We start from the raw sequence: 13,298 nt of genomic DNA on the forward strand, positions 1-13,298 counted from the left end.
GTCTGGGCTGGGTTTGTGGAAGGCGTTGGCAGGCGAGGTAGATCACGAGTGATGCAGCTTGGTGCGGGAGAGGATCTGTAAACACTAACAATGAACGAAGCTTGGCGGAGACGATCTCCACGAGTTGTATTTGTCCGACTATCCAGATACTGATACTTGGAGCTGACGGATATGTTCCTGGACGGGTGCTTTATTTCTTCATTTGATTACGGTAATAGTTCGTATATACGGTCATTCATAAAACATTCAATTCTCAAGCTACGCCTTTCACGACCCTCACCGCCGTCTGTGTAGACTTTTCCGTCTCTTAGCTTCTAAATCATAACCAAAGGCTATTTGATGAACTCATATTGAATTGAGTGGACACATGATAAAAATGAATCTCGGATTAAAGTCATTGTCCCTGCACTAATCCAATTTCTAGGCCGTAACGCCAGCCAGGAAACCTAGAAGACTCGTGTGAAAGGTAGAGGTACTTTTCGCCCTTGACTGTTCTCAAGAGCAAAAAATAGCAAATAGAACATAACGCCATTCATAAGTCCACAATACAGCTTACAAGCTTCCACGTCTGGGGAATGCAACCCCATCAATGGCGGCATGGTCGGTGAACCAGCTCACTTTTTCCCCACCACCCTGGTTGACGAGCGCCGAGGGCAGATCTCGGCCCTCTTCCGCATCGAAAATCTGCTTCAGGATCTCCTTCTTTCCCGCTCCAGTGGCCACGAAAGCGACACTGACGGCGTGCGTGACAACAGGCAACGTGAGTGTTATGCGCTTTGGTGGCGGCTTGGGCGAGTTGGTCTCCGCGGCCACCCAGGCATCCTTCTCTCGCAACAGTTCATGGCCGGGGAAGAGACTGCAGGTGTGACCGTCGGGACCACAACCCAAAAGGATGAGATCAAAGACAGGCAGCTTGACACTGTCTTTGGCTGCGAACGAGCGCATCAAGTCCTCCTGGTACAAGTCCGCAAGCTCCTGGGTGTCATCGTTGACATGGTCGGCGTCGATGGGATGAACTTTAGGAGTGCCCATTTCGGCAGGGATCTTGCTTAGGAGCTCATCTTTGAGCAGGCGGTAGTTGCTATCAGGGTGGTCAAGAGGGACAGCACGTTCGTCGGCGAAGAAAACGTCCCATTTATCGAACCGGACCGTGTCCTCGGGAGAACCGTTTGAAGGCGCAAGAAGAGCCTTGGCGAGAACTGCTGGTAGAGAACCGCCTGATACAGCGACACGGAAAGTGTTATGGCGATTGATGGCGGAGTTCTGGCACCGGAGCACATAGGCCCTCAGGTGCGGGGCCAAAGCGTCGGTGTTGGGAAAGCTGTAGAGATTGGGGGATGAGCCGGTCATGGTGTAATCGTCGCTTTGACAATGCACAAGGTTCGTGAAACAAGGATATGCTGCAGCCTCCCAGGAAGGTTTTGTGACTTTGTGACTTGCGTATGAAGACAGGAGCACGAGCGAGTTGTGGGCAGATTTTCGGTCAACAGTGCTCTGGCGGGGTAGGTGCAGTAGCGGGACAGGGAGTTAGTTGGCCCTGAGTTATCCACCAAGGACGTAATCAAGCAGACGGCTTGCAGCCAGCTCTCCCTTTCAAATAGTCGGACTGTGAAACTAGCAGTAGTGTGCTACCTAAGTGATTTTGCGATCGAAGGGGGAAGAAGCTTCAATGCCGTCTGTGGTTGGGTGATTCGAGGTAGCACCCTCGATAGTTCTGAATGTTTCCATGACGTCGGCATGATTTTAGGGGAAACCACACCCCAACGGGCCAATTGATAAGAAAGAGGAGAATATCGGATGGAGCTGGAGACCAAGCAAAACAGTTTCAAGGCTCAACAGTAATACTCTCTCGTCTCTCCAGCCTATCTATAACCATTAACGGTCCAGAATGTGTGTTGGTCATCACCAATCGCGGGTAGTTTGTCCATCATCAATCACAACTATTTACCAGCACATGTGAGATGATGTCACAACAGCAGCGTTGTATCCTCTCACGTCAGTATTCAGATACGGGAGAGTCCGACAATTGTTAGATGGGTGTAATTATGCAAAGCAGCATGACTGCCCTGAACTCCAGACCGTTAAGCACGCATCATACCAGCCATGAAGGTTTCCAGCATTGGTCTAGATAAGTGTTGTTTTGGACTTCCATAGGAGGTATCGAAACTATTCACATCTCACCCCCCCTGCATTGCCGCCATGCTGGAAAAGGGACGACATTCTCAAGGTTACACTATTACGACGCCTTGCAGATGCTGCAGACGGAAATCTCGCAGTTACTCCGGACAACCTTACATTTATTTGTGGAGTGTCGACTCTAGTGGAATATTCCGTAAAGTGCTGGCTGTACTTGGAAGTTCGACCACTTCAAAATGAATATACTAAGAAAGCGGCCCGTTCTCAAGTAAATTCAGTGGCGGACATAGACGTAGGAGCGGCAGGACGGAAAAATCGGACTCTTGCATCCTGCAAGTGAAAACAGTGCACTGCATAGTTGGGAGGATATGTTCGAGACGCGATTGATTGTATTGTGTGTACGCTGGCGCAAGATGATTAGTCTGTTGGATGATTCTCGGCACCGTCTCATGCTCGGATTGGTGAGATGTCGCAAGATGAGAGGCGGAAGAGGCCTGTCTAACCAGGCACCGAAGATACTCCTGGCCCTTTGGAGCCAGCTGTAATGGCAGGCATTCGATTGAAATCGCGTTGTATGTTGTCCGATTGCCCGATTATTAGCATGGATCTCTCGGAAATCGGCTAGATGGGAGAAAATCACTCATTCCTAAATTGCCTCATATGTAGCCTCGACCAGGCTATCTTGGGGCACTCTTCATCTATAGTCTGCAAAACCAATGCTCTTAATCAAGCTTCTCCTGTACTACTACTATGATAGATATCTACTGCGTAGACCGAATTCGGACTCAGAACATCTCCATATCTAGTCTCCTCGGTCTCCTGTCGTTCAACTAGTTTCAGAGCTGGTCGCAGTGCTAACCCCAAATAGACAAGCGACGTGGATGATGCTGAATCAAAAATACGGAAAGTACCTGAAGTTCCAGCAACTGAAAGAAATATTATTCACTAACAGCTGGCCAAGGCAAAGCTTTTCCCAAATTGAGTAAAAGCTCGACATTCCCTTAACCTTGTTATGGAGGAGACAAAGACTGTGTGGTCGGAGTGACTGCGACTGAAATAGAGTACTGGACTACAGTAATCTACAGCACGAGATCAACCACATTGATGGAGTCTCCAAGACATACAGATGGATCAGAATAATATGATATGAGCCCCGGAAGTAGCTCCCGTCACACATGAGGAATAATGATCGGCCACTGACAGGTTGACAGCGACTCAGACTCGCTCCAGCGAGTAGGGAGTATTCAGCTCATGTCAGAGTCGATTCTGAAACGCCCAGAGTGGGTACTCGGAAGCCCCGAGGATCCAAAGGAATGCAGCATAGCCACAGTCATTTTCCTGGTGTTTTCTCAGTAGCGGCATCTGCTACATGTTCCTGAGATCTATATCCAAGCACAAAGAAACTACTAGGATTCATACAAACTTACAAAACTTTAGCCAAATTAATAGATCGCGAGCCAGAAAGTCTCCAACTGTACATACAAAGGAAATTTCAGGTCGTCTTGCTTGCAAGGCTGGAAGATAATTCCCGCTCTTCAACTAATCATACTGGATGGATATCTAAGGTAGTCCGAACCAGGGAAGGTCAGCGTCCTTTCAGCCCCGAAGGTTCATGGATCTTGGCTAAACGAGCCACTTACAAGCCATAGACAGCCACGCCTCTGTAGCCGCTCCGTAGCCTTAGTTCAAGATATTATCTGAGAATTGAGATTTGAAAAACAATTATTATCTTCTTCGGCGCTCCTTCGTTGTCCTGGTGGAACTTGTCTCACGTAGTACTACTAGAAGTCAATAGTTTGACTGTCGTCACTAGGCCTTTTTGAGCATTTGATATTTTTTTCATGCACTCTGCAGTTTTGTTAACCATCCAATATCAATAGCCGGAGTCAGAACTGGAAAGATCGATCTTGAGTAAGTGGCTGACGGAAATAAAATGATTTTAATCTAATAAACCTGGTCGAGCCAGGTCATGACGACATGACCATCGAGCCTCGGAGGATGGGAGATTTCTATTGGGAGTTCTGCGGGATAACCGTTGTAAAAAGAATGAACACACATGGAACGATCCCAGAAAAGGATTGGTTCCGATGCGATCTCTGTACCTAAAGTGCCTACCTAGGTACTGGAGTAGGTACCTAGGTACCAAGACTGTATATGGTCGGGCGTGTTCATTGGCGACGAGCAACCCGCCAGTCAGCGAACGCTCTGGTTCCCCGATGCAACAATAATTTCCAGGGCACCCTAAGTTAGGTTAATTGATCACAGCACGCACTCAATGACAATAATAATGATGGTATGATGGTAATAATAATATGCATGATTTCAAGAGTGGTGTGATAGCTATGTATCCTGATGTACCAACTCAATGCCATTATTTTCTTCGATCATAAGAGAATCATCAACACTCAGTATTGATCTAGAAGTTGCTAGTTTGGCCTCCACATTTCCAGTACTTATCAGCATCCATCCAGGCTCTTCACACGGAGCAGGTATTTTGTACTACATATGATTTCCTGCATCATGATGCTCACCATCATCATACCTTGATATCCACATCATCGTTCCAAATCACAGCAACCATCACAGTCCATAATATTAAAAGCCTCCAAAGCTCCAATTTAGAGATTGCATGGGCATCAGTCTGAAACCGAAGCCAAATTCCATTCCAAACCGCTTACTCCGTACCATATCATTGACCCAATTGGGAATCGATTGCTGCACTTTCCTCCTTTCACAGTCGAAATTCTTTTTGCGCCCTCTTCTTTTACCAAAAAAGAAAAGCAAAAAGGCAAAAAAAAAGTCCGGAGAGTGGATCGATCTGACCCTTTAGAGGGCAATCTATGGGGCGGCCCCCTTGGCGTCGAATCCCTGGCAGTGGCACGCTAACAATAATACCTAATAATTTATACCTGGAGATACCTGACTTCCACTGTCCCGGTGTCCCCCACTGGCCGGCGTTTTRTATATCTATCCACACCTGAAGTCGCACGCCTTTCTTCCTCCCTTTCTCCCCCATCACCAGCAGATCAGGTTTGCTCAAGGGTTCACTGGAATACAGAGTTGACCACGGCACTACTCGTCGGATATTTCAGTGAATGCCTTCTGCAAACCCTGCTTTGGACTGGAGCTTATCCTTGATTCCCACTACTTAAATCTGTCTGCCACGCATCGCCTCTGGTTCCCTGTTTTCTCGACTTTATCAAGGGTCCCGAAAAATCTGGGCCTGGTTTTCACAATTAGTCGGTCGCATATCTCGGCCAACTCTGCCTTTTATTGCTACCATCTCCGATTTTCTGGATAGTGACAATGAGCTCGCCGTCTGTCCAAGTCCAACATCAACCCTCCAGCGGCACCAAGCCGGTTACCTCGCCCTCAACCTCCGATTCGGGGTCTTCCTCAATGAGCTTTGATATCGTCCGTTGTTCGAGGTGCCAGCGCTCTATGAGCCTCGAAAACGAATCTACCCCAGGCGTCGTTCGGTTCGGCATGAATTCATACTACTGTAGCCGCTGTGCATCCATGGTGGGCTTCAATCGCTGAGTCCGCCTCTGACAACCGATCGTGAAAACGTGAAATGTGGGAAATTTACCTGATATGGAGCACGAAAAGAACAAACTAGTCGCCGTCATAAGGAACACAACTCTTTGGCTGTTCACCGATAAACGGAGCTTTGACGTGGTTCTCGTGATACTTTCTCTATTCACCATTCGCTCGCCGATATTATTGGGATACGCTGGACGGTTGATTCTTTGCATAATATCGAGTCGCGGACTTTTTGCAGCCCTTCGATCGATTCCCCAAACTACCCGTCTCATCGCGTGAACAACACTCGCCTCACTGTCGGCGTCATGTATTGGTTCTACGTTTATTGGAGTACTACGACGATACATCCCTTCGATGATATGGTTCGCAAGATGGTATGCCATATGTGTTGACATTGAGACAACGGCGAACTCGTGTTGGCCCCACCTTGTCGGCTTCTACTCATGCAGCCAGTCCGAAACATGACAAGCGTGAAGACGATGGCATAGATTGAAGGAATCACTCGGCGAATTGATCGATCGCGATGTACCCTGCGTACTATCCCTATTTCCTTTGTGTGGCTACTGGAGTTTTCCTCCTGTTTAGTCTGAGCTTAGCGACATGTTTTCGTCATACAATACCCAGAAGGCTTCCTTCATGTTACTGTACATTTTATTCTCCTCTTTGTGTTTTAGTAAGAGGTTACTCTAGCTAGTGATGAATACAGCTACCAATAAGCATACAAGCAAATGAATCCATCAGTTCCCCAGCCAAGAGAGGGGCATGCCCATCATGTCAATCATAAGCGAATCCTCAGCTTGCAGAGATCAGCACCAATCATCACGCAAGCACAAGAACTGAAAGATCATTCAGTGTCAATCGATACTCCTCATTCCAAACTCCCTGGTTGGAGCTGGCCCTCCGCCGTCAGAACAACGCGCCTCGATTCGTCTGTTCGTCAAGCAGTCTGCACAGAGTGCTTGCCCCTCACATTACAAGCGGGAAACGAATGGCATCAGGACGAGGGAGGAATACAGTAGAACTCCGTGCAATATGCCGTGCAAAGTCTCAGGCACCCCTCATTCCATTCCAAACTGCAAAGTAAGACTGTACGGAGTTCTCCACTGGACCTCCTAGTTAGATGAGGGATTCTCCGCACAGGGGGCTTATCTCCAGCTACCCCTCCCCCTTGCTGTCGATCCCCGTGACCAGTGTTTCAACTTTTGCGTTGCAAAGTAGTAATGTACGACGGGCCCGTCTCGAGCATTTCCTGTTTTTGTTTACCGTCTTTCTTCCTTAGTGACTTATGCTTCTGCGACACAGACAGAGGGAACGAGGGAACCCCTTTTAGCCCCGCCGTCAGTCCATGTGGCGTCCCGTGGGGTGAAGATTCGACTATTGATTGTCGATTAGGATAAGGCGCTGATCAGCGGGTCTGAGCTCTACCGTTAATGAACGTGTAGTTGCTCTACCCTCTGGATGGTGTAGCCATGACAAGTCGCAAGTTCGTACTGCGCCTTCAGTTGATTAACTTTTAGACAAATGACGGACGACGGTCTGATTCGACTCTGGATCGCTGTTCAAACCACGTGGATGATTCTATCGAGAGTTTCACTTGCTAAGCTCAACCAAGCTCGCGATCTATCTATTCTTGGAAACGTTGTCGTGCACATTATCTAGGCAGACTTCAGCTGTTCAACTCCTCGTATTGAGATGATGCGCCACCGCAAAGACAACGGACGAGTAAACGGCTGTGGCGTGGCACCATCTTTAGTCCTCGTATTCGCATTCCTATTCCTGCAAGATACTAACCGCTTTTCGGGTCAAAGTATAAAGACATGCCAGGCCAGTCTCCTTGACATGGTTATGATTTACGTACCGCGCGGAAATAATGTGAATGCGTGAATGAATACAATGGGAAAAAACATCATCGTCATCGGCGGCGGCATGTGCGGCCTTGCCTCCGCCATCGCCATATCAAAGGCCCTCGCCTCATCACAAACTAACCTAACCATCACAGTCTACGAGCTCCGCAGCGTCCCCAGCACCCTCGGCGGCCCGGTAAATCTCACCCCCAAGGCCCTCCGATGTCTGGACATGCTCGACGTATTGGACGAATTAAAGCAGGCGAAGGCCGGCTGCGAGGTCGACGCCATCCAGATTCTCTCACTGCGGACGGGCAAGGAGGTCGGGGCGATCGACTATACTGGGCCTGAGGGGACCGGGTTCGGCGGGTACAAGGGCTGGCGGGTGATGCGGTATGAGCTCCTGCAGGCGATGCTGCGGGTGATCGCGCGGTTACCCGCCGTGAAGATCGAGTACGGCAAGAAGCTGGTGAGGGTCGAGGAGCTCCCCGGTGCGACTGCGGTGAGCGTCTACTTTGAGGACGGCACGAGCGCCGCGGGCGATATGGTGCTAGGGTGCGATGGGATCCATTCTGCTGTGCGGGGGGTGCATGTGCAGCCGGACCGGAAACCCTCGTATTCTGGGGTTGCGGCGGCGTATGGCTTTGTCGAGGCCAAGGCGGTGCTTGGGGAGAACGGCAGGCCGTTCTTCAAGGACACAGCGCTGCTGATGTCACGGTATGGGTCTGCCCTGACGACCTTCTGCGACCATGCTCGGGAGCTCATCTACGTGGTTGTGCTGATGCGGACGGAGGAGCAAGGGTCCCGAGAAGGGTGGAAGTTGCTGGGGAAGGACCAGGATATGGTCCGCAAGGAGGGGATGAGAATCACGCAGCAGTCGGCCATTCCTGACGCTGAGAAATTCATCGAGGCTGTGGAGGACTGGACGTTTTATCCGATCTACCTTCTCCCTCCTAACGGGCAGTGGGCCACAGATCGGGTGCTTCTTCTGGGAGACGCTGCCCATGCGGTTCGTGAAGGATATCTCTATTCCACCTAGAAAACATGGCATTCTGACGCGTTCTGAACTAGATGCCTCCAAAAGGCGAGAGCATTGGGCATGCTCTGGAAGATGCGATCAAATTCGCCGAGGTACTCTCGCGGTACGGGGTCGACGACCCCAAGACCAGCTTCCGCTTCTTCGAAGACATTCAACGAGAGAAAGTGGAAGCTGCTCATCAGGCTGCCGTTAGAGGCTGGATGCCGGCTCATGACATGGGCGCTGTCTTTTCCAGGGTCTTCGAGTGGGTCACTCCATTGTTCTTGTGGTGGATGACGAGGGAACATCAGCAGGACTTTCTGGAAGATCCCAGGGACATACCATTTCCAGATCGTGATGAGCCTGCAAGACTGTGAGTGTAGCGTGCAGTGATGTGTGAAGTCCACTTGTCATAATGATCGGCGATAGTGTCTTGACTTGGTTGTTTCAGATCGCGTGGCATTGCGAACTATCGATCATAAAGAGGATTGAGAAGACCCTCAATGGTCAGAGTTGGCGAAATAATCTTCGCAGCTAATCTCAAGGGGTGGAGCAATTATCCAGGGAATTATTAGTCCAGCAGTAGGGAGAGTCTATTAATCGATCTGCATAAACTATTGTATTTTATTATCACGAGTAACCGTAAGATATGATCTCCGCAGCCTTAATGTGAACGTTAAAGATCATATTCCTATCTACTAGTACACAGCACATATAATAGTGGATTTCACAGAAAGTGAACAAGTGGCGTACGCTTAATCCGTACAATGAGGGCTTTCACTGAGGGGATCTACTCAATCTCTTGAGACTCTGAATGGCTAAAAGTGTTGTACAAGCCCAGAGGCAACAGTTTGAGCACCAGGAACAAGGCACAATCTGCAAAGAAACTTATTTCTTAATCATAAGTATGATATCATGACAAGGACAATAAGCTCATGTCATTGAAAGGTTAAGTCGTTCCTATTCCATTTCCGTCTGCAAGCAAGCTAAAATATCCACCATGTCAATGAAAACTCTCGCGGAAGTCGTCAGGATTTGGAATCCAAGGCCCGGATGAGTCAGGTATTGTTATCTCAGCTGAGCCATTGACATACTGGCATCCTGCACGACTTCAGCTCCCTAGCCTTAGTCAGTTCTTTTCTCCTGGGGAGGGAGGGGCCTGTTTCCCATTGTTCTTCAACTCCGGTCTGCTATGAGCAGCTTTCTTTATTTCGCTGTCAGTGTAAGATGTCTGTGTGAGTTGTGCGACATTCTTTCGCCTGTCGGATGTGGACGAATAACAGACTGGAAAAGCGAAGAAGTTGTAGCGGTGACTGTGGAGAGGCGGTGGTTGGTAGCTCATATGCACCAAGGCAGTTCAAGGGTGATCCCTGACAGATCTCGGAAGGGCCTCGAATAATGGATGGATTCCCTGAATGACTGAATTGGACCGAATCAAGGGATGACTCGAGACCATTTGTTCGGTGGTCAGGCAGTTCAGTATCAATGCCACTAATACATGCTTATTCGACGCATCATTCGTTCTTGGTCATGGCTGACAAGGCCATAGTGATCATGCCTATTTTTGGAGAACCCGCACACACAGATTTGGATATCTGAAGGATTTCTAGTCTGTAAAATTCATCAACATTGTCATCTCTTCGCCTTGGGTCGAGGGATACTCATCGAAGCAGATGGACTGGCACCCAAACCAACAATGCCTGCCCATCCTCAACTATCTCCTACTGAATCAATCAAACGAAATGCAGGTGACGGACCGCCTCGTCCTCTTTAACCAGTAGCCATTCTTGTCTGTTCCTCCAGATCTGGCGGTGTAACCTGGAGACGCTAAGCGCTGTGTCCTCGTCGTAGATATACAGTGACTGAGTGACAGCGACTACTGCGTCGCTCCCAGCATACTTGATCATCTTCGGTTTCGGATCGGATATCGGAGCATGTAAGACAACTTAGGCGCTATTTCTACAACACATAAATTATCTAGGGCCAGAAGAACCTTCAGGAAAAGGGTTCCTTTGGTTCGAGGATTGTTCTCCGTGTCTTCTATCGGATCTGTCTCAGTTGATCGATGCATGACATATCGTCTTCTCTCTGGACCGCTCCACTAATTCCTCTGTGCAGAACAGATAGACTCGATTTCCTCCAACGAGAAGTTGATACATCCCATCTTCGGATCGGCAAGTCACCAATTTTACTCCACGCTAGACGAGTAGACGAACTTGCAGCTGTTGATGCCAGATCTCTTTCTATCTACTCTTGTCACTACTCTCGCCGTTCTCTCAACATTGGATTCATATCGGGGTACGATCATCTCCCTTGAAACTCGCAGGGAATAAAACGACCTGATTTTCATCTTTCTCTCCCTCTTAATCATCTATTCCTTTCTTTCTCCGTCCGAAAGGCCAGGGTTTGGCGTTGTATCCTGTCACAGCCCCATTTGTTCTCTTCTGCCATCAGGTACCCATCAGGTTCAATTTTGCCACCAGTACCCCCGAAGTGAAGGACCAGTCAGGCCTTTAGGTAGGAATTACCGTTCCTGGTTATCTAGCTCACCCTTGATTAGTTGTTGGCTGAGTATCGAACGTCAGACACCCATGCTTACTCAGTAATCTTCCAGACCGTTGCTTTTTCAGGCAGTGACCCAACCTGACTGTCCGCGTTTCGCTGCATATAGAGTGGCAGGTTACCTGAATCCAAGAATTCTTCTTGGCTTCCCTACTTGAAGAAAGCGATATCCGGGACGTTCAATTACTGCAGATCCGTAGCCGGACCAGCTATCATCATGCCTTCACGCGACAGAGGACGAGCCCGAGCTCGAGCATCGGATGAAGAGTTCGTTCTATTTCTCCAGGGTGTAAGCACTGATCAAACTCCCCAGCTGAGCCAGATGGCATGTCTTACTGAGAGAACAGATCCCAGCCCACTGCCGCTGGCAAGAGCTCAAGGACATGGTACGCCAGACGGCCTTGCATATCCGACAGGCAGTCGTATACGACGACCAGCACGGATTTCCCACCGGCTTGGGTCAAATTATTGTGAAAAATGAAGACGAAGCATGGCGCACATACCGTATGTCAGACCGGAGCATGGCCTTGAATTGACGGCTAACTGAATGCTCAGATAGACTTTCCACCAACGGATGGGATGGGCACAGTCTCGTCGTCACTCTGGCTCGAACGAGCTCACCTACAAGGCCTGTTGCAGGTCCCACGAAGAGCCCTAGCTGTGTGATTCCTCCGGCATACGTTGCAGGCTATTCGACTCCCCCTCGAGTCGCACAGAACTTGGCCATTCCTCCTTCACCCATCTCCCCAGAGTGCGTCCCCCTTCCTTTATATTCGATGTAATCCAGCTAACGAGAACAGCACCCCTCTTGCCTCAATGGCTCCAGCCCCGACTCCAGCTTACCAGGGCCACGGCCCAGAGTATGCACAGGTCATCAACCCGATGGCCATGCCCCCTCCTCCCCCTCCTCCTCCGTATATCCAGCCCTTCGTCCCCGTTTTCACGGACCAACTACCGAGTATCCCACACTCGCCATCCATGAGCCACTCCTTCTGCGACACGCTCGCCTTCACCATGCTCCCCACATACCCTATCCCCCCGCTACATCCTCACCACGAACACCCTTTCACCAACAGCAACATCAACAACAACAACAATCCCCGACCAAGAACCACCTTCTACCCGCGCAAACCTCCAAGCAGCGAAGAAAGTCAAACCCAAACCAACCCCCGCTTCACCCCCCGCCGCACCATCTTCATCCAGAACCTCAGCCCGACAACCACCCCCCACGACCTGGCCCTCTTCCTCCAAGACGCAGGCACCATCGAGCAGTGCGAGATGCCCCTGAACCCAGATACAGGCCGCTGCAAGGGCTTCGCGCGCGTCACCTTCCGCACCGCGGATGAGGCCAAGCGTGCTATCGCCCTGTACAACACGGCGTTTTTCCTCGGTGCCAAGATCAGGGTTAAGATTGATCGGAGCGGGTATTTTTCTTCGGGTCAGGGGCATGGCCAGGGCCTGGGCCAGGGCCAGGGCCAGGGTTATGTTGCGAGGGAAGGGTATTACCTGGCGAATAGACTGAACCCTCCTGAGAGGAAGACGGATCAGGTTGATATAACCCCTGCGCCGGGCCCGAGGACGGTGGATAGGAACAGTGGGCCGGAGAGGGAGAGAGAGACCGAAAGAGAGAGGGATCGATGCCAGCCACTTGTGGTGAATGGGTCCGGACTGGGAAGCAAGACGGCGCTGGCGATTTGATCATATCCCTCCTTGCTGCTAACGCATAGCATTTGGGTGTTGAGTGTATGTATACTTGCCTTTCTTTCCTTGTCTTGTCTTGTTGAGTTGGGTTGGGTCTGGTTTCTGCGTCATTGCTTTCCATTTGAAGTATTTCATCCATGCAAGTGCTGCTCGGCGTCAGGTCAGGGAGAACACATAGAGGAGAGAAGGTGGACGTCGCATCTGGGAATGTCAAAAGCTCATTGCCTAGACTAATTAACAGTAAAGTCATTATTCATCAATCATTCTGATCTAACCATACATGCATTTCATCCCGGTCCATTTCAATGCATCTTCGCGTCTCTTTTCCTTGCCTCATTATTCATTCAGTATAACAGTAACAGTCCAGTGTGGTATGGCAAGCGCAAGCAGAAGCCCTCAGGCAGCCACAACACAGCAGAACACAGGGGGAAAACATAACATAACCCAATTGGGTTGGAAAAGAAAAGAAAGCCAAATATGCAAGCTGTAGATAA

The 13,298-nt window shown here is 49.7% G+C and overlaps 3 protein-coding genes across 3 annotated transcripts; 2 read left to right on the forward strand and 1 right to left on the reverse strand.

Annotated features, from left to right (window-relative positions):
• Positions 1–552: 552 nt before the first annotated feature.
• Asppvi_003516 (6-phosphogluconolactonase) lies at positions 553–1,350 on the reverse strand (the record flags this gene model as incomplete). The annotated part of the gene is made up of 1 exon (XM_043299479.1): positions 553–1,350. One exon carries the CDS (start codon positions 1,348–1,350, stop codon positions 553–555), a length of 798 nt encoding a protein of 265 aa, XP_043155414.1.
• A 6,222-nt stretch (positions 1,351–7,572) lies between these two features.
• Asppvi_003517 (FAD-dependent oxidoreductase) lies at positions 7,573–8,918 on the forward strand (the record flags this gene model as incomplete). Its single annotated transcript, XM_043299480.1, has 2 exons — positions 7,573–8,532; positions 8,595–8,918. The coding sequence occupies 2 exons, from the start codon at positions 7,573–7,575 to the stop codon at positions 8,916–8,918; spliced, it is 1,284 nt and encodes a 427-aa protein (XP_043155415.1).
• A 2,402-nt stretch (positions 8,919–11,320) lies between these two features.
• Asppvi_003518 (RNA-binding protein) lies at positions 11,321–12,801 on the forward strand (the record flags this gene model as incomplete). The annotated part of the gene is made up of 4 exons (XM_043299481.1): positions 11,321–11,392; positions 11,451–11,607; positions 11,659–11,854; positions 11,904–12,801. The coding sequence occupies 4 exons, from the start codon at positions 11,321–11,323 to the stop codon at positions 12,799–12,801; spliced, it is 1,323 nt and encodes a 440-aa protein (XP_043155416.1).
• Between the last annotated feature and the right edge of the window lie 497 nt (positions 12,802–13,298).

The sequence above is a fragment of the Aspergillus pseudoviridinutans genome (assembly GCF_018340605.1).
Source record: "Aspergillus pseudoviridinutans IFM 55266 DNA, scaffold_2, whole genome shotgun sequence".
In the NCBI taxonomy this organism is placed as follows: Eukaryota; Fungi; Ascomycota; class Eurotiomycetes; order Eurotiales; family Aspergillaceae; genus Aspergillus; species Aspergillus pseudoviridinutans.